Source organism: Syngnathus scovelli, chromosome 4 (assembly GCF_024217435.2).
Source record: "Syngnathus scovelli strain Florida chromosome 4, RoL_Ssco_1.2, whole genome shotgun sequence".
NCBI classification, from domain to species: domain Eukaryota; kingdom Metazoa; phylum Chordata; class Actinopteri; order Syngnathiformes; family Syngnathidae; genus Syngnathus; species Syngnathus scovelli.
In genome coordinates, this window is record NC_090850.1 from 5,593,997 (window position 1) to 5,617,568 (window position 23,572).

The window sequence follows — 23,572 nt, forward strand, 5'->3', positions numbered from 1 at the left end:
AGATGACTCGCTCAAATTTAAATGTCACATAGATCACCTTGTATCCAAATTATCAAAATATGTGGGTTTATTTTACAAAGTCAGACATTTCCTTCCTCAGTCATTACTCCTGATTTTATATAAAACTCTTTTTGAACCTCATCTCAACTATTGCAATGTTATATGGGGCAACACCTTCTCTAGTCACCTTAAAAAACTTCACTCTCTACAATAGAAAGTCATTAGGGCTCTGTCTTGGTCTGAGTTTAATTCTCCATCCCTCCCTCTCTTCCACCATTTTGAGTTATTAAGACTACCTGAGCTGATTGAATTATAGAATACATGTGTCATGTTTCAGGTTGCGAACAAGAGAAACCACATACTGCACAGTCTTATCCCCATCATTAGACTCCAGCATTCCCATCAGACGTGAGGTAAAACACAGATCCTAGGGAAGTATCGCAGATGTGTGCGCACCAGTATGAGTGTGGCAAGTAGAGGACCTCAGATTTGGAACAGTATGGATGAAGTCCTAAAGGTCATTCCGTCTAGCTCCAATTTTAAAAACCATATTTTTAGCCATCTTTTACAAACCTATATTTAAATTCATATTTCCATAGTTAGCTGCGTTGAGAGTGTGTACGTGTGTATGATGAGTGTCTGTCTGTGCATTCGTCCGTCTGTCTGTCTGGGCCCTGTTATATAAGCTTATACTTAGCTTCACTTGGGGACCCTCTTCTTCATGCTAATAAAATGTCATGATCTATGTACATGTAATAATGATCAATGATGTTGTGAAGAAATAAAAGTGAAACAAAGTGAATCAATCAAGTCCAAGTTCAGACTTGAAATGCTGTTATACCTTAAAGGGAGCACTTATATGATAAGTCTTTATTAAAAACTTATGTCAGTACTACAATTCCCCACTGAAAAAAACTCAGAAGTCATTTAACAGTGACAGAGCGATGGTGGACTTACTGATGCCCACTTTTTTGTATGGAGTCTGGTTGATCAACGTGACTACGTCAGACAAGGAAGCCGAGGCATGTTATTCTTGGTTTCTTGGCTTGCTTACTATCCTTAGTTGATGTCCTGTTGTTTTTCAAGTACAGCATTTTTTTTCAAATCTTTGTATTCAGTTTCCAACAAACAGACACAGTTCAGTACAGTGAGCAACCAGGGTACATCTGTACAAGACAGGTAGGCATCAAGGACAGGAAACCAATGCAAGTACCGTAATTTTCGGACTATAAGTCGTGTTTTTTTTTCATAATTTGGGGGGGGGCGACTTATACTCAGGAGCGACTTATATTTGAATTTTTTCGCAAATTTTGAAAATTCAAAAATCCGCGATGTCGTGAAACCGCCATAAACGAACCGCGATGTAGCAAGGGATTACTGTCATTTTACCTGCAAGTGACGTCAGCCTCGCGGCGGTTGTTTACATAAGGACAAAGGATTTTATCACGGGATGACGAAGATGACAAAGGGCCCCACGTTTAAAGGATTTAATGATTTGGTGTGACACAAGGTTTGAAAAACGTATTTATGTTATAGTTATCTGATATATTTTATTTCGTGTAGCAACTTGTATATGTTTTTATCGTTACAGTTCAGTAGTTGTTGGCTCGTTGAACTCTTGTTTTGTTAAATAAAGAGCTGTTTACCAAACCCATGTCTTTCCTGGTACTTTGTTAATGCTACAATATAGTTACATACTAGATCTGTGCGGCGTGCGCGCGGCGTTGTTGACATAAAGAACGAGGAATTTGATCGATGGATTTAATGATTAGGAGTGACACAGCTGGCTTGGTAATATTGTTGTTATATGATAGTTATTTGAAATATACTTTATATATCGTTATATGGGTCTGTGGAATAATTAGAAAAGCAACTTACGAGTCCGACGTCAGCGGCGCATATGCGGCGCATACACGGCACTGTTTACATAAAGGACGATCGATGGATTTAATAATTTGGAGTGACACAGATGGTTTGATAAACGTGTTATTTATGTAATACTTATTTAAATAACTCTGAATGTTACTCAGGCCCGTTCTCAGCTCCTCGTTTGTGTATATGTCACGTTAGCATACCGTATCGTTTAGCCTGTTGTTGCTGGTTCATGTCTGTTCTTGGTGTTGGATTTTGACAAATAAATTTGCCCCAAAAGTGCGACTTATACTCCGGTATGACTTATATATGTTTTTTTTCACTGTATTGTGCATTTTATGGCTGGTGCGACTTATACTCTGGAGCGACTTATAGTCCGAAAATTACAATAATGACATAGCCGTGGCGGAAACTAGCCGAGAACGGCAACAAGTGGGAACTGCTTGTTCATCAACAGCTCAAAACTATTGACATGCATTTCTAAACGCACATTCTCACAAACCCATAAAATAAATAAATAAATAAATAAACAAATAAATAAATAAATCTGAACCAAATTAGTATACAGTAACATCAAAACTAGAGTTGTCAGTAATCACTGAAAAATAATATAAATAGCATCGCATGTACGTAAAATAAAATAGACTGGATAGATGTACAAGTCTGTACAAGACAAGTAGGCATCAAGGATAGGAAACCAATGTGCGTGGAAGGAAGGAAGGAAGGAAGGAAGGAAGGAAGGAAGGAAGGAAGGAAGGAAGGAAGGAAGGAAGGAAGGAAGGATGGATGGATGGATGGATGGATGGATGGATGGATGGATGGATGGATGGATGGATGGATGGATGGATGGATGGATGGATAGGCGGGCGGGCGGGCGGGCGGATAGCTAGATAGCTAGAGTTGACGATGGACGGACGGATGGACATACAGACAGACAGACAACAGACAGATCGATCGGGGGGGGGAATTCAGGTTTCCAGCACCATTCATATAACAGAGTGGTTATATAAAGACATACTGATGACATGAGCGCAACTCAATAGGCTTCTAGAAAAGCCTGCCACTAACAACGGCTCTACAAAAGAAAACCAATAAGTGTGACAAGTTACAAGTCATCAAAACAAAATCAACAAAGACAAAGATAACATTGGAAAAAAACTTAACCAGGCCAGTTGGTGAGAGGCCTAAATAATGTAAATGATGTTAATGTCATAAACGATTTCGAGGTCCGCCACACAGCCCCCCTCAATACCTAGAAGAACACCCCAAAACACACATATAAGCCTCCAGAGCAGTGGTTCTTAACCTTGTTGGAGGTACCGAACCCCACCAGTTTCATATGTGCATTCACCGAACCCCTCTTTAGTGAAAAATTATTTTTTGGAAATTCAAGACATCGATGTTTTTTACTGGTGCACAAAATAAGCCGTGCATGAACATCCCCTTGTTCAAATAACAAAATCAACACGAATGAACTCACAACAAATTACATACTGGCAAATTTACACAATAAATCAGGTTTGTTCGGACCTCCTCAGTAGAGGCTCTGCCGAACCCCTGAGACCAACTCACTGAACCCCTAGGGTTCGATCGAACCCAGGTTAAGAACCACTGCTCCAGAGGGTCCAAGAACTGGGTAAAGGCAGTTTAGTTCAGTGGGCAATTGGCAGACAAAGGGGTGAAAGGGGGGCAGCCCTGTCAGATACTGGAGGATGAAAGAAGAAGATCTCACAACATTCGTAATGATGCGTGCAGTTGGATGGTCATACATCAATCTAATCCATGTGATAAATTCAGAGCCAAAATGAAACTTTGCCAAAACAAAAAACAAGTACCTCCATTTGACTCTGTCAAATGCCTTCTCTGCGTCGAAAGAGATTACCATATCATTTACCTGAGCGGTCGCCCATATTGCCCATACCAAAATCCGGCCCTGCACAAAATAGAGATGTTTCCTCTGCCACATTGGTGACCCCCACATGATGTGAGGCCAACAAATTAATTCCTGCCGTTCGGCAAGGAAGGCTGCAGCAACACCTTTGCAAGGACCTGCTGAGCACTTAATTTGCTGGATGCTCTCCCTCCCCGGCAGGCTCCTCCGCTGCAGTCGTCTGCCGGCCCTGCGTACTTACTGGTACCAGTAACGGCAGCTTAGAGAGCCACTGACCAGCAGCCCTGGGTGCTGCTACTCGTCAGCCTGATGATTGATGCTAATTCAGCAGCACAGAGACACTCCGGCGGGCAAATGACCCATATAGAGTGAGTTGCAGTCAACAGTGTTAGCCGTTGGACGGTTAGTTCTCACAAAAAACAGGCGTATGTGTTCGCAACGTCCTGGGTGTGTTGACTGGGCGCCGCTCATTTCCTACAGCCTGCACCTCAGCGCATGCTCCCTGAGTATGGTCCAAGCCGTCAAAACAGCTGCATGCCACACAGTTTGGCCAAAGTCGTCAAAATAGCTGCACGACACAGTCAGAACCAGCCCAACTCAGCCGTCCTGCCTACCAAACCGGCACTGTACGGATCATACTGCATATGCCTCAATGTGTGCTCCCTGAGTCAGGCCACAACTATCAGGACAGCCACACGCCACAGTCAGGTCCGTGGTGCCTCACTGGGCCTCCTTGTTGACTCCTGTATTGGACACATGACCACCGGCTTATCCTTGCAGCAACGACCTTTGTGAGAGATCCGCGCCCTTATCCTTGCAGGGCCAACCCCTGCGTGAAATCCGTGCCCTCGTCCTTGTTGGACCCCAGATGTGGCCGACATCCGTCATACCTACTAGTTCTACCCTGCCCAAGTGCCCAGGACATTGCAAACACATACGCCTGTTTTTTGTGAGCACCCACAATCCAAAGGCTAACATCGTTGACTGCAACTCAACTCTGTATGGGTGATCTGCCAGAGCATCTCTGTGCTGATTCATGGACCCTGTGGAGTTTTGTTTTATGTGTTTTGAGTGTCCTTCTGGGTGTTCGGGGGCGGGGGACGTGTGGCAGACTGTAGGACCAGACCTCTCACCCAGCAGCAGGCCTGCAGTTGGGGCAGGGCGTTATATGTATGTTCCTTGTTACATCGTATTGTCTTTGTTCTTTGATCACTTGTCTCACTTGTTGGTAGTCAGTTAGAATAAAGATGTGTTTCTTATTTCTGCCACAATATTGTTATGATTGTGAGATTTAAATTGTACCTAAATACAATTTCATTTTTATTATTTCATGAACAAAGAAGAAGATGATGAAGAGGACGAGGAAAAAGACAAGGAAGACAAAGATGAAGATTATTCCTACAAAAGCAATATCTACTTGCTAAAGCTTCCACAACAATGCCCCATGAGAAAAATTAAATGGTTCAGAATAAAGATATCACAGAGAGCTCTTTGTTTTTACGGTTTCCTGCAGCAGATAACCCTCTCTTTGGCTCGGGTCGTCCTGAGATGGTGGCAGCATTAATTTGCTGTTGCCAATATGGTGACAGGGCTAAATGAGGGGAGCGATCGTGGGGATTCCCCCCGGTAGGCGTAATCTCTTCGCTACTCTGATAAACTGTTGCTATGCTCAAGTGATAGGCTGGCAGTTTTTAATCTGGCCAGGGCGAGCGAGGGGAGCGCGGAGGGGGGATGGAAGGCCGCGCCGGGAGGTAGTTGTCCGTTTGTACATGGTGGCTGACTTAGCGATTGGAGATGGGTCCAGAACCGTATTACGGGGGTCCGCCTCAGCGAGTGTCTGGGTGCGCTGCCTAACCAGGAGCGGGGATGGCTAGGTCGGTGGTTGGTAACAGAGGGCCAGTGGGGTCTCGTAATGATTAAACTGCGGGAAACATGCTTCATGTATCGTTCAATGCGAAGATGGCTGATCGCATGTGCTCCTCAGGCAGTCCTGTCTACATTCTACCGTGGCACTATTGAGAGCGTCCTCTCGAGTTGCATCGCTGTCTGGGGTGGTGGCTGCACTGACCAGAACTTGAAGGCCCTGTGGCGCATAGTGAATACGGCTGGTAAGATTATTGGTGCTTCGCTCCCCTCCCTGAAGGACATTTACACCTCCCATCTCACCCGCAAGGCAACCGCGATTGTGAGGGATATGAGTCACCCAGCTCACTCTTTGTTTGACCTTCTGCCCTCTGGGAAGAGGTACAGAAGCCTGCGCTCCCACACAACCAGACTTGCCAACAGCTTCATTCTCCAGGCTGTTAGGACCCTGAACTCGCTACCCCCTTCTGCGTAGCGTGCTGCACTTTTGCGCTATTTTCTGGAATGTCTGCTGTACGCTCACTTGCTCCTTTTTGCTCCTCTTATTTATTTGTTGTGTTATTTATCATTATTTATTCAGCACGCTGTTGTTTACTTGATTGTCTATTGTGTGCCATGTCTTGTCACCGTGGGATAGCGGGGAACGAAATTTCGGTTTCTTTGTGTGTCTTTAGCATGTGAAGAAATTGACAATAAAGGTGACTTTGACTTTGACTTTGAGATAGCATACCGTATTTTTCTGACTAAAAGTCGCTCCGGAATATACGTCGCATCAGCCATAAAATGCACAATAAAGTGAAAAAAAAACATATATAAGTCGCTCCGGAGTATAAGTCGCATTTTGGGAGAAATTTATTTGACAAAATCCAACACCAAGAACAGACATGAAAGAGCAACAACAGGCTAAACGATACAGTATGCTAACGTGACAAACACAAACGTGGAGCTGAGAACGGGCCTGATGTAACAATAACAGTTAATCAAATAACTATAACATAAATAACACCTTTATCAAACCATCTATGTCACTCCAAATCATTAAAGCCATTGATCGAGTTGGTCCTCATTTAAGTAAACAAGTCCGACGTCCGCGGCGTATTGCAGTTCACATTTTTCCACAGGCCCATATAACAATATATAAACTATCTGTCAAATAACAATAATATAAACAACAATTTTAACGAACCATTCGTGTCAGTCCAAATCATTAAACCACCGGAATATTCATCCTCTTTGTCAAAAAACAAACAAAAAAAGCTGCCGATTCCGGACCTACGTGCGCCGCTGATGTCAGCCTCATTGTTAGTTGGCAGCTCCAATTATTCCACAGATCTACGTATATACCGTAATTTCCGGTGTATAAGCCGCAACGTTTTTCGAAAATTTTGAACCCAGCTTATAGTCAGGTGCGGCTTATATAAGATTTTTTTCGTGATTTTTGTGATGACTTGATCACTTTTACTCTTAACGCTATTATATACAGTAAAAGCTACAAAACAAACTGACAAATAACTCGTTTTCAAATCAGACGAGTAAAAACTGGTCAAATATTTAAAAAAAAAGATATTATTAAAAGTGAAGACAATTTGCAATTCTAGTAATGACTCGCGAATTTGATGCACAATTTATCTTCGCGGGCCACATAGAATGATGTGGCGGGCCGTATCTGGCCCCCGGGCCTTGAGTTTGACACCTGTGCTCTAAACCTTTTCTCTTACCATGTGACTCAGAGATTACGTAAAGCAGTGGCGCTGTTTGTCCAAACAGTATCAAACCCCAATAAATCAGCATTTAAATTCAATTCTTCTGACATTTTGCTCACCAAAAACAAGTTGTAATGAATGTGAACTTTTAATGCATTTTATTCAGAAGGTTACTTTGAACCGAGGATTAAATGGCGGCACGGCGTACTTATGGATTTTTACGGCCTCCGGCCTCCAGGGGGCACTCTAGCAGGAAGCAAGAGCGAGACAGACGAAGAAGAGATAATGCGCCGAAGGGGAGACGTGCAAGTTTGTGTTTACAACATTTCGCGCATCACGCAGAACGCGATCAAGACGGACATTACTGAAAGGAAGCTTTTATACACAAACCGTCATTATGGGGGACAAAATAAAGGCATATGATGCCACTTTTAAGCTAAAGGCAGTTGATGTTGATGACATTATGTTGGGTTTAATCAAACCCTATTAGTGCTGTTACTTCCGTGTTGCTGCGGTATTACTGCCGCGTCACAGGCAGTGTTTGGAAAGAAATGTTAAGGTATGTTATTAAAACTTTAAAAAAGTTTTTTGTGTCCAGTATTTCTTTGTTAATAACTCGCGTGCACACTTTCGTGTTGCTGCGGTACTACTGCTGCGTCACAGGCAATGTTTAGAAAGACATGTTAAAGTATGTTATTAAAACTTTTTCTGTGTACTGTCTTTCATTGTAAAAAAACGTGTGTGCACGTGCGGCTTATAGTCCGGAGCGGCTTATGTAAGAAAAAAATTTAAAAATTCCCGAATTTTAGCTGGTGCGGCTTATCACTGGTGCGGCTTATACACCGGAAATTACGGTAAATATATTTTAACGTTACCAAAGTACCAGGCGAGACGTGGGTTTGTTAACCGGCTCTTTATTTCACAAATCAAAAGCTCAACATGAGAGCCAACACACGCGAGCGCCCTGGATCGCTCTTACCCCCCCCCTACACCCCCCCCACCCCCCGCTGCCTTCACGGCCTCCCGAGAAAATCGGAAACTCCTGGTCTAACAACATACCCGTTGTTACTCTAAATAAACTATATATCAAATAACTGTAACATAAATAATAAGTTTATTGATTAATCTGTGTCACTCCAAATCATTAAATCTCCCGACTTCGGAAGCCAGTGAATGGACCTCATTGTCAATGAGGCTCCAATTATTCCACAGCGCTCTCATGCGGTTTATAGTGAAAATAACGTGAATTGATCAACTATACTAGTAAGTAAGTAAGTTAATGATCAAGTATAAATTTGTGAAAAAATTCACATATAAGTCGCTCCTGAGTATAAATCGCCCCCCTACCCAAATTATGAAAAGAAAACGCGATTTATAGTCCGAAAAATACAGTAGTTATGTATTTTCTCACCATGTGTAAAATCTCTTGTGTGGGTTATGTGTGGGTGTGTGGATGGGTGAGTGTGTACGTGTTTCGGTGTGCGTGCTTGCATGTTTCTTACCTGGATTGTAAATGCTCTAATTGTACCTGCAGGTTCTCGGTCTGCTCTACTTGCTCATCCAAAGACCTCTGGAGTTTTCTTGTCTGGTTATTGGACTCATCCAGCTAACAAAGATGCACATATTCATGTGAGTATAAAGAAAAGTAACAGCAAAACAAATATGGTTATCAGTCAACCACTCCAATAGCAATGAATTTACTCTAGGTATCTGCTCAAACATAATGGTCAAACCTGTTAACTTGATTTCTAAAGCTCAGAAAAAAACTATATTTCATATTTAAAAAATATATATATTATATTAAATACTTATTAAATAAACTAACGTCAATTTTATTCTCAGGGCATAGGCTCGTTCACAGCTATTCTCGTCTTAGACACCGTTTTGACTCATCTGAGCAGGCTTCAAGCCCACGACCAGGTAGGACAGCACTAGCCTCTGCGTTAGTGAGAAAACCCAGCTATTTACCCTCTATATTATTGGCACACCCCGAACCACGAACAATATCCGCTCTCGGAATACAAATTGACATTTATTAATATGCCTAATATAGGGCAGCTGCCTAGAACAGCAATAGGGCGTAGGGTGGAATCTCCCCCATTAATATTCCATTCAGCTGTAAAAATAGTTGTGGAGCAAATTCAAAGGAAAATTCCGCCATATCTTGTTTGTTTGTTGTTAGAGGAAAAAATTATTTGAGGACAAGAAAATAATGAAATTCCAACTCTTGCTACAGGGTCAGCTTGCCCGGATGAAGGCCAAAGGCAAAGGCCGAAACGTGAAGTCAAATTTTTAATCAACTAATCATGTGAAGGGATGTGAATGGCAAATGTGAAAAAACACTGAAAAGTAGCCGGGGGCCTGGGGGGGGGCGATGATGTATTACATATATATGTGTATATACACAGGCGGCTCGGTGGAGCACTGGGTAGCACGTCCGCCTCACAGTTAGGAGGGTGCGGGTTCGATTCCACCTCCGGCCCTCCCTGTGCGGAGTTTGCATGTTCTCCCCGAGCCCGCGTGTGTTTTCTCCGGGCACTCCGGTTTCCTCCCACATCCCAAAAAACATGCTTGGTAGGCCGATTGATCACTCCAAATTGTCCCTAGGTGTGAGTGCGAGTGCGAATGGTTGTTTGTCTCTGTGTGCCCTGCGATTGGCTGGCAACTGGTTCAGGGTGTCCCCCGCCTACTGCCCGATGACAGCTGCGATAAGCTCCAGCACGCCCGCGACCCCCGTGGGGACTAAGTGGTTCAGAAAATGGATCGATGTGTATATATATATATATATATATATATATATATATATATATATATATATATATATATATATGTGTGTATATGTGTATATATATATATATATATATATATATATATATATATATATATATATATATATATATATATATATATATATATATACACACTGCTCCAAAAAATTAAAGGAACAGTTTTTATCAGGGTATGGCATGAATTCAATTAGACTTTTCTGATCAGGTTTTGGTCAGGTACGTGGCAGAGGGGGGTTGTTAATCAGTTTCAGCTGCATTGGTGTTGATGGAAGGACAGGTGCACGAGAGGGACAACAACGAGATGGTCCCCAAAACAGGACTGATTTTACAGGTAGAGGCCATTTCAAGTTCTTCCCTCTTGATTTTTTAAACTGTTTTTCCACAAGTGTTGGCTTTAGCTAGAGTCATTATCACAACTGGGAGCATGAGGCGATTTCTTAACCCTGCTGAAGTTGCGCAGATTGTCCAACTCCTCCAGGATGGCACATCCATGCGTGCTGTTGCAAGAAGATTTGATGTGTCTCCCAGTACAATCTCCAGAGCATGGAGGAGATTCCAGGAGACAGGCAGTTACTCTAGGAGAGCTGGACAGGGCCGTAGACAGTTCTCATTCCATCAGCAGGCCCGATATTTGCTGCTTTGTGCAAGGAGGAACAGGTTGAGCACTGCCCGAGCCCTACAGAATGACCTCCTGCAGGCTACTGGTGTGAATGTCTCTGCCCAAACAGTCAGAAACAGACTTCACGAGGGTGGCCTCAGGGCACAACGTCCTGTAGTGTTTCCCGTGCTCATTGCTCAGCACCGTGGAGCTCAATTGGCATTTGCGCCCTGTGCTTTTCACAGATGAGAGCAACTTTACCCTGAGCACCTGTGATAGACGTGAAAGGGTCTGGAGAAGACAAGAAGAGCGCTATGCTGCCTGCAACATCATTCAGCATGACCGGTTTGGTGGTGGGTCAGTGATGGTCTGGGGAGGCATTTCCATGGAGGGACGAACAGACCTCTACAGGCTAGAGAACGGCAGTCTGACGGGATGAAATCCTTGCACCCATGGTCAGTAGGTCCTAGGTTCTTCCTGATCCACAACAACGCCCAGCCTGTTGTGGCAAGAATATGCAGACAATATCTGGAGGCTGAAGGAATTGACACAATTGAATGGCCCTCACGATCACCTGATCTAAACACGATAGAACACCTCTGGGACATAATGTTTCATGACAATAGCCTAATATTAGCTTACATGTAACATCATGTTACTTTCTAAACCCACATGCGTACTTTTGTGTTGTGTTTTTTTGTTTCGATGTGCTCCTTAATGTTCCTAGTGCTGTGACCTCCATAGCTGATCAGATCTTGACAAAGAATATACAAAACCTTCCCCGGGACATCCACTTTACAGATATGTTCCGTCAGGCATGTGGTTACGGACTGTGTTCCGAGTTGTACGATGACGCTGCTCTCGAGCCATGCCCATCTGAAGCAGTTCTTGATCCCGTTCGACTTTCCCTGGCACAATTCTCGCCTTTTTCTCCAAAACCTTCGCCATGCTGGCAAAAACCTTTGCTGAGTAGGCCCTAGATCTATCTAACTAAATAACTCGTCTACAAGTGATGAAAACCCAATCGCAAATTCACATTGTGGCGGTGTAAAAACGCTTAGTTCTCCGTGTAAGTTAACAAGTGGAAATGATGTGACGAAAGTAGCGCCAAAATGCTACCGAAAATAAGGCGGATGTTGGCTCATCACTGCTGCCAGTGAGTTAGGTTTACAGAGGCAAGCCGATTTCTGTACTCACAGCTTAATTCATTTTGCCTTGAGATGTGCCAAAAGATGCCGTGGCGGCGGGCGGGCGAATGCTCGCAAGTCGCCGACGCTAACGTTGCCCGGCCAGCTGGTCGGCAGCTTCCCCTCCTCTATATATATATATATATATATATAAAAAAACAAAACAAATTCTCAACGGATTTACACGATTCACAAAAATCATACTTTTGACGGAAAAAAAACATGGAAATCCGCGGATCCGCAGAAAATTCTCATCCCTGCATGTGACAAAGGCCAGAATTGTTGTTTCTTGGTTTTCTTGTAAACTTTTAATTTTCTTTGTATGCGGAAAATAAGAAAGTGCAAAATGCCAACTCAACTCAGATTTGATTTTTTTTCTTTTATTTCCGATGTGCTGTATAGATTTCCTAGGCGCCGAGAGGGTGAGAGCAGTGCGCAAACACACACATCTTAGAGGGAATATTACTGACAACCCTGCTTAGCATACACCGACCGGTTTTGCCACTAGATTTTTAACTGTGACATTTAAGAAAAAGTTCTTTTTTTAAAATTTAATACACTGTGAGCAGAATTATTGGCAAGTGCGTATTTTGACCCTATGGTCATTTTTATGCATATTTTCCAACTCCATGCTGTTAATGCTTGAATGTACTCAGTACAAGCATATCACATCATATGTATATTTGTATTATGAGGGATTGTGGGGCCTCAGCAGATCAGCATCTTATGTCACAGTGTGCATAATTATTAGGCATCTTGTTTTCCTCAGGCAAAATAGGGCAAAAAAGAGATTTGGGTGACTCAGAAAAGTAAAAAATTGTAAAAGGTCTTTCAGAGGGATGCAGCACTCTTGAAATTGCTAAGATATTAGGGTGTGAGTACAGAACCATAAAACGTTTTATTGCAAATAGTCAACAATGTCACAAGAAACGCGTTAAGAAAAAAGACGCTGACCACCATTGAGCAAGACATACATGTTGAAATGTCAAGACTGGGTCAGGAAATATCAGTTAATAGATTTCGGAGATTTTCTTAAGATCTTATGGACTGCAAAGATGAGAGTGACACATGACGGACCAGCTGGACCCGTGGCTGGATCAGTAACGGCCACAGAGCTCCACTTCAAATCAGATGCCAGCAAGGTGGAAGTGGGGTACTGGTATGGGTATAATATTATAAGATGACCTGGTTGGAATTTTGTTAACGGTGTACTTAAAATTAACTCTAAATTTAAAACAAAAAAATAACTCAAATTAACCAACTGCCAGTTTTTAGAAGACATTTTCTTCAAGCAGTGGTACAGTAAAAAGTTTGCATCTTTCACGAAGATTATAATTTTATGCAGTGAAAATCGCATACATCAAAGTACCGTATTTTCACGACCATTAAAAGGTGCAATTTCAGTTACGGGTGCTATTTCTGTATTTAACGCATACACCGTATTATTGGGCACAAGCATGGTAAAACATACGCTAGCTTAAAACGTACAGTAGCATGCATGCACGCTGTTTTAAAAAGGCAGCAGGAGCAAAGCTGAGTTCAGTTGTACTTTTTTTGAAGTATTTAACAATGTACTCACATTATTTTTTGATCAATCCTCATTCACAAATCCATTAAAGTCCTCATCTTTTGTGTCCGAAACAGCTGGACAAGTTCTCTATCAAACATGCTAGGTTCCCTGTTGTCATTTTCAGAGTCAGTCTCGTTGCTCTGTGCCTCCTCAGAAATGATGGAAAGCTCGAACAACAGTGCAAGCAGACACGTTAGCCCAAACATCCACAATGCATTCACAAACTGTGGCGTATCTCGCCTGACGCTGCTTCCTAGTTTTCGTAAAGCTGTGTTCTGTCATCCGTTGCGCCTATGACGCTCGCTTTGAATGCCCTGTTTACACCGATGTCCAGTGATTGGAGTTCCTTTGTCAAGCCTCCTAGAATAATGGGAATCTCAGAGTTTGTTTGCTGCACTTGGTTTTTCACAGCAGCTGTGAGATGGGTGCGCATGGAGTCACAGATCAACAAGGTTGTTGATGCGTGAAAAAAAACATTTGGTCTCTTCATGTTGACCTCACTCCGCCACTCATTTTCTCCTTGTCCATCCAGTCATTTTGATTTGCCTTAATGATGACTTCAGGTGGAACCTTTTGTTTAGGCAGCATCTTTCTCTTGAAAATTACCATAGGTGGCAGTTTCTGTCCATTAGCATGGCAAGCTAGCACAACTGTAAAAGCTGACTTCTCACACCCGTTGTGCGTGTCACTACCGTGCTGGTTCCCTTCTTCTCGACAGTGTGGTGCACCGGGATGCCGAAAGTAACAGATTTTGAAACTCAGTGCACACATACGGTGCATCGCATTTTAGGCGCCTCGTCCAGTTTGAAGAAAATTTAAGACTTTTAGGTGTGCCTTATGGTCTTGAAAATACTGTACTACATTTGGTAGTATGCCGGTAAAGGCCTTGATGCTGATCGAATATGGGCCCCTTCTTCACATGACCTAATCACTCTATTGAGAAATTGTGGGCTCTTTCTAAATCGGACATTTATGCTAAACAAAATCAGTACACCTCTTTGAACAATGTCTGGGTGGCTGTGGTTGTTGCTGTACAAAAATGTAATCATCAACAGATAAAGAAGCTGATTGACTCCATGGATGGAAGTCTTATAACTGTTATTAGAAAGAAGGGTGGCTATATTGATCACTGATTTTCTTTTAAATGTTAATTTGTCAATTTTGAATTGTTTATTATTCTCACTTTAACAAATAAATGGGAACATTTCCATTTTTACTTTAGTTGCATAATAATTCCGCACACTAATAGTGTCCACAGGTTTATTAACAGTTTGAATGAACGAGAGCACTGTAGTTGGTCAAAAACTAAATTAAGCCTAAAAAATATAATTTGCCTAATAATTCTGCACACCGCGTAAAAAACCTTTAGGACTAATTAGCCTAATTATTTTAATTTCCAAAATTAATGAGTCGTGACATTAATTGGCTTCTTGTTTTGATGAACAAAAAAAAAAGATTTTCTAGACTTAATTTAAATACATGCTTTTAATAAAATCTAAAATAAAGTTAAGGCCTGGGCGATATGACAGATAATTATATCCCAATATAAGTATTTCATATTGTTATGATAAATATCTCATTTATTTATTTAATTATTTCTTTTTTTTTTTTTTTTTTAGGTGGGGGGTAACCGAATGACAAATTTGAGCATCGCAGTGAGTTTCTGATGCCATCTGAGTAAACGTGCGTGATTGGACGGTATTGCTAACACTAGAACAATACCGTTCTTATTTGTAGCTTATTCACAAGCAAGTCACGCCCTTCTCATCAAATCTAGTCACTTTGCTATGAAGTAGGGTGGGCTGGCCAGTCTACACTGAGTGATTACAAGCAATGCCAAAACGAAAATGCACGTTCAAATTCCCGTGCTTTCGCCAGGGTCGTGATCCTTATGAAGCTGAGTGCTTGACATGCACTTACGTGTCTGTGGCAAATAAAGGTGCCAACGCAGCCCGCAAGAGGAGGACTGAAGAGGAGCTCTTTTTTCTTCTTCACATGCTGCACCAATGGCCAAATTTCTTTTGTCTTTTTTAACTACGTGCACCACTATAAAACTAGTTAGTGTTAGTGTAAAGATGTTTTTGTTATTGTATATATGTTGTTTTGTGTTATTCGGGCCAATGAACACAATTGCTATACAGACACCATGTCATTTGTGTCATAACATATGACACAAATGAACCTCCCACCCAAAAAACACCCCCAAAAATGACCCCGCCCCCTAAAAAATGACCACGCCCCCTCTAAAAAAAGGTGTCCTCTTTTTCAGAAACCCAAATCTGGTTACAGTTATAGTATATAATCATATTGAAAGAGTTATACTGATTAATGGTGGGCGGATCGATCTTAAATATTAATAGTGTCGATATCAACGTTGGTATTGGTATTGATCAAGACTTGCGTGATGAGATCGATACTTTAGTTTCAGTTTCTTTTCTCCACATTCAGTACACAACCCCTGTTAAATCATATTGCTTGCGCAACAACGTTCCTCCTTCACTCTGTTTGTCGTGTCTGAGCAGTGTGGGACTGCTCGCTCATGCTACATTTACTACATAGGTGCCTTAAAGGCCTAGAGACATCCCTTTTTTTTCAATTAGAACGGAATTTGATAGAATGTATAAAGAGAACACATTTGCCGCATTGGAAATTAAAAATGGACACCGATTACTAAGAATAAATCTAACATTAAATGCCAGTTTATCGATTGGGTTCCGCACGCAGCCACACTGGTGGCGCCATTACTGTGACGTCACAAGTTGTACATCCGGATCTCAACAAACCCAAACAACATGGCAGATGATAGCGACAGCTCCGTTTCTTGCGGCAATATTAGCATCATTTTATCCGATTCAGAAACCTCTTTTGACGCAGAATATGATGAATCTAGCAGTTCACTTGGGCTGAGCTGAGCACATTTTCTGAATTGTGCCCCTCCCGTCACTCTGGTTAGGTTGGCATAGTAAAAAGTGCTCTTGGAGGCTTTAGAGTGCCGAGTTGATCTCGGCACATGAAGAAATGACCACCTGCAACGTTTGGTTTAGGTTTTATAAGCATTTTTAGTTTTAGTGCTTAAATCACATTTTCTCGACGAGCTGAGCACGTTTTCTGAATTGTGCCTCTCCCGTCACTGTGGTTAGGTTGGCATAGTAAAAAGTTCTCAGGGGGCTTTAGAATGCCGAGTTGACCACTGCGCATGGAGAAATGAACATCTGCAGCGTTTGGTTTAGGTTTTAGGCGCATTTTTAATTTTATTGCTTAAATCGCATTTTTTCGACGAGCTGAGCACGTTTTCTGAATTGTGCCCCTCCCGTCACGCTTCGACATACTTTTCAAAGTCAAAGTCTCAAAGTCTCCTTTATTGTCAATTCCTCCGCATGTCAAGACACACAAAGAGATCGAAATTATGTTTCTCACTATCCCAGGGTGACAAGACAGAGTTCACAACGCACATACAAGTAAACAACACAGGAAAAATAAAACAAGAAGATGAACAATAAGAGTGATAGCACGCTAGCCGCTCCCGATGCACAGCAGAGTCCGGAAAGATGACAGTCAACCAGGTCACTGTGAACACGAGCACACAGCAGGCACGCACTGTCCGGTTCGTGGATCCTATCAGGCGAACGCAACCGATCTTGTCGTCCCGCGAACGAACGTACGCCAGGAGAATGGAAGGCACGGCTGGGCAAGCTGGGTTGGCCGCAAGCCTGGCCCGACGTCTCCGCGCTGGCCCCTCTTCTCTTTTTGTTTACATTCACTGAAGCTAAACGCGTACAACTTGAGACGTCATGAGACGTCACTTCCGGCTGGCGGCTCGGTGCAGTCAAACTCGTCTGCGCGGCAAATTTAAATTAAATTATATATTATATTTTTCAGAGCAACAGCTTCCTTTTCGTTGTTTCGATGGTCAACTTATATTTATAAGCCCGTAAGCTAACTAAAACCGATGTATACATATACCGGTGTCTCTGGGCCTTTAATGACCTGCGTGAAGCTGATCTCCTACCCCGCGCAAAATTTCGTTTGTGCTTTGTTTGTGCTGTTTTGTGCCGTAAAAAACTTTCGTTTGTGCTGCAACGGTTTTCTAGTCATGAGAGATTATTTTATAGGTCATCCAGAGTTCACCCAGCCCCCCCATCTGCTCCAAATGAACCCAAAACAGTATCATTCGTTTTTGCTTCTCCTGTGCTGGTTTGTACTGCAAAAACGTTTGTTTATGCTGCTACAGTTTCGTAGATATTACACATTTAATTTCTAGCAATGACGTCACCCAGCCCCTCATTTATTGTCAAATGGACCCAAAATGGTAGTTTGTTTGTGCTTCGTTTGTGCTGCAAAAACTTTCGTTTGTGCTGCTACGGTTTTGTAGATATTGCACTTTTAATTTCTAGCTATGATGACACCCAGCCCCCCATTTATTGCCAAATGGACCCAAAATGGTACCGTTTGTTTGTGCTTTGTTTGTGCCGTAAAAAAAATTGTTTGTGCTGCTACATTTTCCAAGCTATGAGCGATTATTTTATAGGTTATCCAGAGTTCACCCAGCCCCCCCATCTGATCCAAATGAGCCCAAAACGGTACAGTTCGTTTGTGCTTCGTTTGTGCTGGTTTGTGCTGGTTTGTGCCGCAAAAACTTTCGTTTGTGCTGCTATGGGGTTGTAGCTATTGAACATGTAATTTCTAGCGATGACGTCACCTCACCGCCCATTTATTGCCAAATGGATACAAAATGGTACCTTTCGTTTGTGCTTCGTTTGTGCTGGTTTGTGCCGCAAAAACCTTTGTATGTGCTGCTACGGTTGTGAAGATATTACACATTTAATTTCAAGCGATGACATCACCATATTTCGTCGCATATTTCAAGCTCCTGGAATCCCACTGATGCAGGACAAACTTTAGGTAAATATGTTACACTATCGTAACTTTTCTTTCTAGCATACAGAAAACTTTCTTACCATTTTCACTGCGGCAAATGCCTTTTAGTACGAACATATTTCTCTAAATATGTTGCTCTCATGCTTATTGGTTAATTTCCTTATTCTATAATAAGCCTATATATATTTTTTTTTAAATTACATCAGACATGAAAAAGGCTCGCTGCAACCTAAAACCCTGGTAAACCTATCGTCCATTGCAAATCATTTAATTAATCCAACAATTAATGATGACAGCCAATGAGGTATTTTGTTTTTCAGGCAGTCCCATTGGCAGATCATCTTAATGCAGTGTGCTACATCTACCCTGACAAAAAATGGGGATAGATGTCCAGGTTGATTCCCAAGTAAAATTTTAACACTCATTGATGTAGCTCTTCAGATCAAGATGAGGGGTTAAAAACCTTGACTTGAGATCCAAGAATTGCGCTTCTTTAGGAACAGATGCACCTGCATTCCTTCAGCCACTGTTTGATAGCATTAACATCATGCTTCGAAAAAAAACGTTGCAGCACAAACAAAAAAATTTGCGGCACAAACCAGCACAAACGAAGCACAAACAAAACAGACTATTTTCCTTAAATTTTGCGTGGGGTGGGGGGCCAGCTTCACGCTGGTCAATATGTCACTTCCCTGCACCCCTCCATGCGCCTGCATCCTCTCAACGCAGCGCACAACCTCTCCACGCAGCGCACGCTCCAGTTCAGCAGCGCTGCTGACTCTGAGTCGTGGTGGCTGCATGATGGCAGAGAGGAAGAGGAGCGCTTTTTTACATATGTAAATAAAACTACAGCAACAATGTGATGTTTGTAGAAAATAAATCAAGTACTGTGGCAACACCACAAATTTGTACAAGCACATGAAAATACACCCAAACAGGCTAGCTAAATGGAGGGAAGAGGAAGAGGATCCCCCAAACCAGACCCCCAGCAGCACCGACACAGAGACAGAGGGCATTAGCAGATGTGTGTCAGCAAGGGCAACAATATCCAGGTAGCTGATTTATAGAGGTGAAAATAAGATTTAGTCATCTCCAGCATTAATGTATGTTTTTTCCAGTGAAGATGGTTATCATAGTTTAGCCAGCCACATAATAGGCCTATATTCAGCTAACTAAAATAAATATAAATTAATAATTTCACTGGAACTGAAAAATATATAGGCTACATAAAGATATGTCTCAAACCTGAAATATGAATGTGAATGCTCTAATCATTTGAAGTTAGACTAACTGTTAAACGAACAGTATGCTTGCTTATTTGCTTAAAATCTTTGTCCTGTGTTTTATTATGATCATAATTATAAATTACTAAAGGAAAAATCACAAAAATAATTCAATGATCATACAAATATCTTTTCTAAGTGAAAGTATCGGTATTGGTACAGATATCGGCAACACTGGCTCTGTATTTACTTGGTATAGGATCGACACCTGAGTTACTTGGTCATTTAGTTGAACAAGCGAACGTCACTCCTATGTATGTATGCAATACAGGCACTTCTTTGTTGGTGTAGTTCAGGGGTGGGCAAACCTTTTGACTTGCAGGCCGAATTGGGTTCTAAATTTTGACCGGGGGGCCGTACCAGGAGCAGATGGATGTAGTGTCTGTGTAAAGTAATCTAAATGACATATAAAGGTCATTGCATAAATTGTTTTGGCCTTTAGTAGGTAGTAAAGCAATAAAAGGTTTTTCAAAACCAGGGATGAGAACGGCAAATGAAAAAAAACACTGAAAAGTGTCTGGGGGCCCCACAGGGGGGCCTGTGCCCCTCCCCCCACTTGCCGCAGGGGGCGAGGGGCCGCAGGCCCCCCGCCAATGGGGGCCGCAGTGGGCCAGGGGCCACAGGCCCCCATTGGGGGCTGCAGGGGCCACAGGCCCCTCTTGGGGGGCTTCAGGGCCCACAGGCCCCCATTGGGGACCGTAGAGGGCCAGAGGCAATGCCCCGGAGGGGTCTCAGGGGGCAAAGCTCCATGGAAACTCCTGGATTTTGGCAGTATAGCAACCCCAAAACCATTAATTTCATCACTCAATTTCAAGTGTTAAAAAAAATATTGCCTCGGTTTTGGACCACAATCCGTTCCAGAATCAAGGTGAAAATAATACAGTCATGCCTCGACCACAATCCGTTCCAGAAGGCGGTTCGAGAAGCAAATCGGTCGAATTCTGAATCTATTTAACCCATTACAAATAATGGAAAAAAATTAATCCGTTCCCAGACTTTAAGCATTTTTTCATTTGCGCATTGTTGTCCGATTGCACAACTGCAGCGCACCACCCAACGCGCGACCGTAGCGCGTCGTGACGCACAACTGCACCGCGCAACTGCACCGCGCAACTGCACCGCGCAACTGCACCGCGCAACTGCACCGCGCAACTGCACCGCGCAACTGCACCGCGCAACTGCACCGCGCAACTGCACCGCGCAACTGCACCGCGCAACTGCATCGCACTGGTTGCATTATTGTAACAAAGCCGTCGCTTAAATTTAGAAAATATTTTTAAACTCCTGATGTAATTTCCAAAATTCAAGTGGACCTAAGTGCGCAGGGAGCTTAATTTTGTCCGATCGCGCAACTGCAGCGCAACGCCGAACGCGCAACTGCACCGCGCTGATCGCATTATTGTGACAGAGCCGTCGCTGAAATTTAGAAAATATTTTTAAAGTCCTGATGTACTTTCCAAAATTGAAGTCAACCTCAGTGCACAGACAGCTTAATTTAGTCCGATCGCGCAACCCCAGCGCGCCGGGCGCTCACTGTCGCATTGCTTTAAGAGCGTCTTTGTGTTCCGAGTTGTAAGATGACGCTGCTCTCGAGCCATACCCATCTGAAGCAGTTCCTGATCCCGTTCGACTTGTCTATTTCCCTGGCACGATCCTCGCCTTTTTTCTCTAAAACCTTCGCCATGCTGGCTAAAACTTTTGCTAATTAAGCAAATGAGTAGGCAAATAATGTGACGAAAGTAGCGCCAAAATGCTGCCGAAAAAAAGGCGGCTGTCGTCGGAATATTGCTGCCAGCCACCTCCCCCCTATAAAAACAATTTTCTCAACGGATATACACGATTTACAAAAATGATACTCTCGACGGAAAAAAAACATCAATGTCCTTGAGCATCTTGCATTGTTTGAAAATGAGAATGGTTGCTAGTTTCAAACCCTGCTATTTGTACAAATTATTTTCAAAATGCATTATTTTACAACAAACTAGAGAAACTCCCCTTCATTTTCAGTGGGAACAGTGTTGTTGGTCTTCCTTTTTTTGCTAGTGCATCATAGTCTGGAGTAACATTTGTTGCTCCCTATAACTCCCCCAACAGTTTAGGAGCTGTGAAGTCGCAGGGCCTGACCATTGAGCGATTGAGTGATTGCGGATCAAGGAACCCTCCTACAATAAATGGAAGATAACACGCAACCTACACCAAAGCGAGCTGCCCTTTGTTCCCTTCTGAAGGAGCAGAAGAGAGATATGACAGGACAACCAATACAAGAGTACCAAACAACACACACCGCTAACATAGTTAGTTGCACATAGAGATGTGATGCGCTGGCAACCTCTCCCGCTCAGAAAATAGAGTTCCACAACAGTGGGATTTCTTCTCATCGTTGACCTCTGGCATCTGGTGGCAATGGCTGTTAACATTTGTAACTCCTGTGTTTCTTGTACTCGTATTGTTTTGTTAATTTGCAACTTGCGTTATACCATGTTCAAAGTCTGCTGAAACAAGGTCTGTAACCTCTGCCTTGACACCGGTATAAATACAACACATTAGGCATGTCAAATGTGATGACTACAGAAATACGTTTGTGATGACTGTGAGGATGCTGTGTAAACATACATGCATTACAGGAACTTAATGATTTCACTATCGAATTTGTTACCTAGCAAGTGATGAATACAATGATACTGTAATGTTTTTGTTTTCTTGCTAGTACTTAGGGAAAAATAATTATATGATAAACAGGAGGGGAATGATAGGGTTGATAACTTATTTTGGTCTTATGATTATTTTGACGTGCTGACTTAGAACTGATAATTCTGCCTGTGCTTGCTGTAAGCTTCAGTTGTGCTCCAACCGGGAGTGTAAACATCTGCTAGCTGACCATTGTGACGATCAAGAGATGATACAACCTCGGAAACTTGCTGGAACTAGTTTGCAGTAGGGGATACCTACTTTGCCACAACGGCTGTACGCTGTCGCGATGCTTATGCCATGGTCCTTTATGATTTTGTGTTTCATATCGATCTTTGGAGACATACTTGACTAAACTACCGTAATTTCTGGACTATAAGCTGCTACTTTTTGCTCGTTTTGAACTCTGCGGCTTGTCGTCCGGTGCGGCGGCGTCTATGAATTTTTTGTGTTTTTTTGTGATGGCTAATTCACTTATAGACTCGTAACAAGGCTGTGGATCGCTGTTGTGCATCACCGCTTTGCTGGGCGGAGGGATATGTGACACGGTCACTGGGGAGAAGAGTGGTTCGTTGATCACATGTCAATCTGCCAGGCAAATAGTGCCGTTTAATTGACAAAAAGAAGAGACAGAACGAGATCAAGATGGACACTACTGAAGAAAGGAAGCTTTTAACAGAAACCCTCATGGGGGACAAAAGAACTGCATATGATGCTGCTTTTAAGTTAAAGGCAGTCGATTTGGCTCTTGACGTAGGAACTACAGCCGCTCATGCATGCACATTAGAGGCTTCTTCCGGTCACTATGGGGCACTGGGCTATTGTTGATGACATCTTGTTGCGTCACTCTATTCTTTCTTTATTTCCCGGTCACGTCTACTCTGGAGCTATACGTGTAGCTCGCTATCCATCCATCCATCCATTTTCTGTACCGCTTCATCCCCACGGGGATCGCGGGCGTGCTGGAGCCTATCCCAGGTGTCATCGGGCAGTAGGCGGGGGACAGCCTAAACTGGTTGCCAATTGCAGGGCACACAGAGACGAACAACCACCCGCACTCACACTCACACCTAGGGGCAATTTGGAGTGCTCAATTGGCCTACCAAGCATGTTTTTGGGGATGTGGGATGAAACCGGAGTGCCCGGAGAAAACCCACGCGGACACGGGGAGAACATGCAAACTCCAAACAGGGAGGGCCAGAGGTGAACTCGAACCCGCACCCTCCTAACTGTGAGGCGGACGTGCTAGC

The 23,572-nt window shown here is 42.9% G+C and overlaps 1 protein-coding gene across 6 annotated transcripts in view; it reads right to left on the reverse strand.

Annotated features, from left to right (window-relative positions):
• Positions 1-23,572, reverse strand: part of ccdc102a (coiled-coil domain containing 102A) — a 215,283-nt gene that overhangs the window by 13,470 nt on the left and 178,241 nt on the right. For 5 of the 6 annotated variants that reach the window (XM_068650373.1, XM_068650372.1, XM_049719158.2 and 2 more), the window contains one exon: positions 8,832-8,935. The exons of the other annotated variant lie outside the window; for it this stretch is intronic. In XM_068650373.1, the coding sequence (XP_068506474.1) occupies positions 8,832-8,935 (104 nt within the window). The remainder of the gene's footprint in view (positions 1-8,831; positions 8,936-23,572) is intronic. 6 annotated transcript variants of the gene reach the window in all.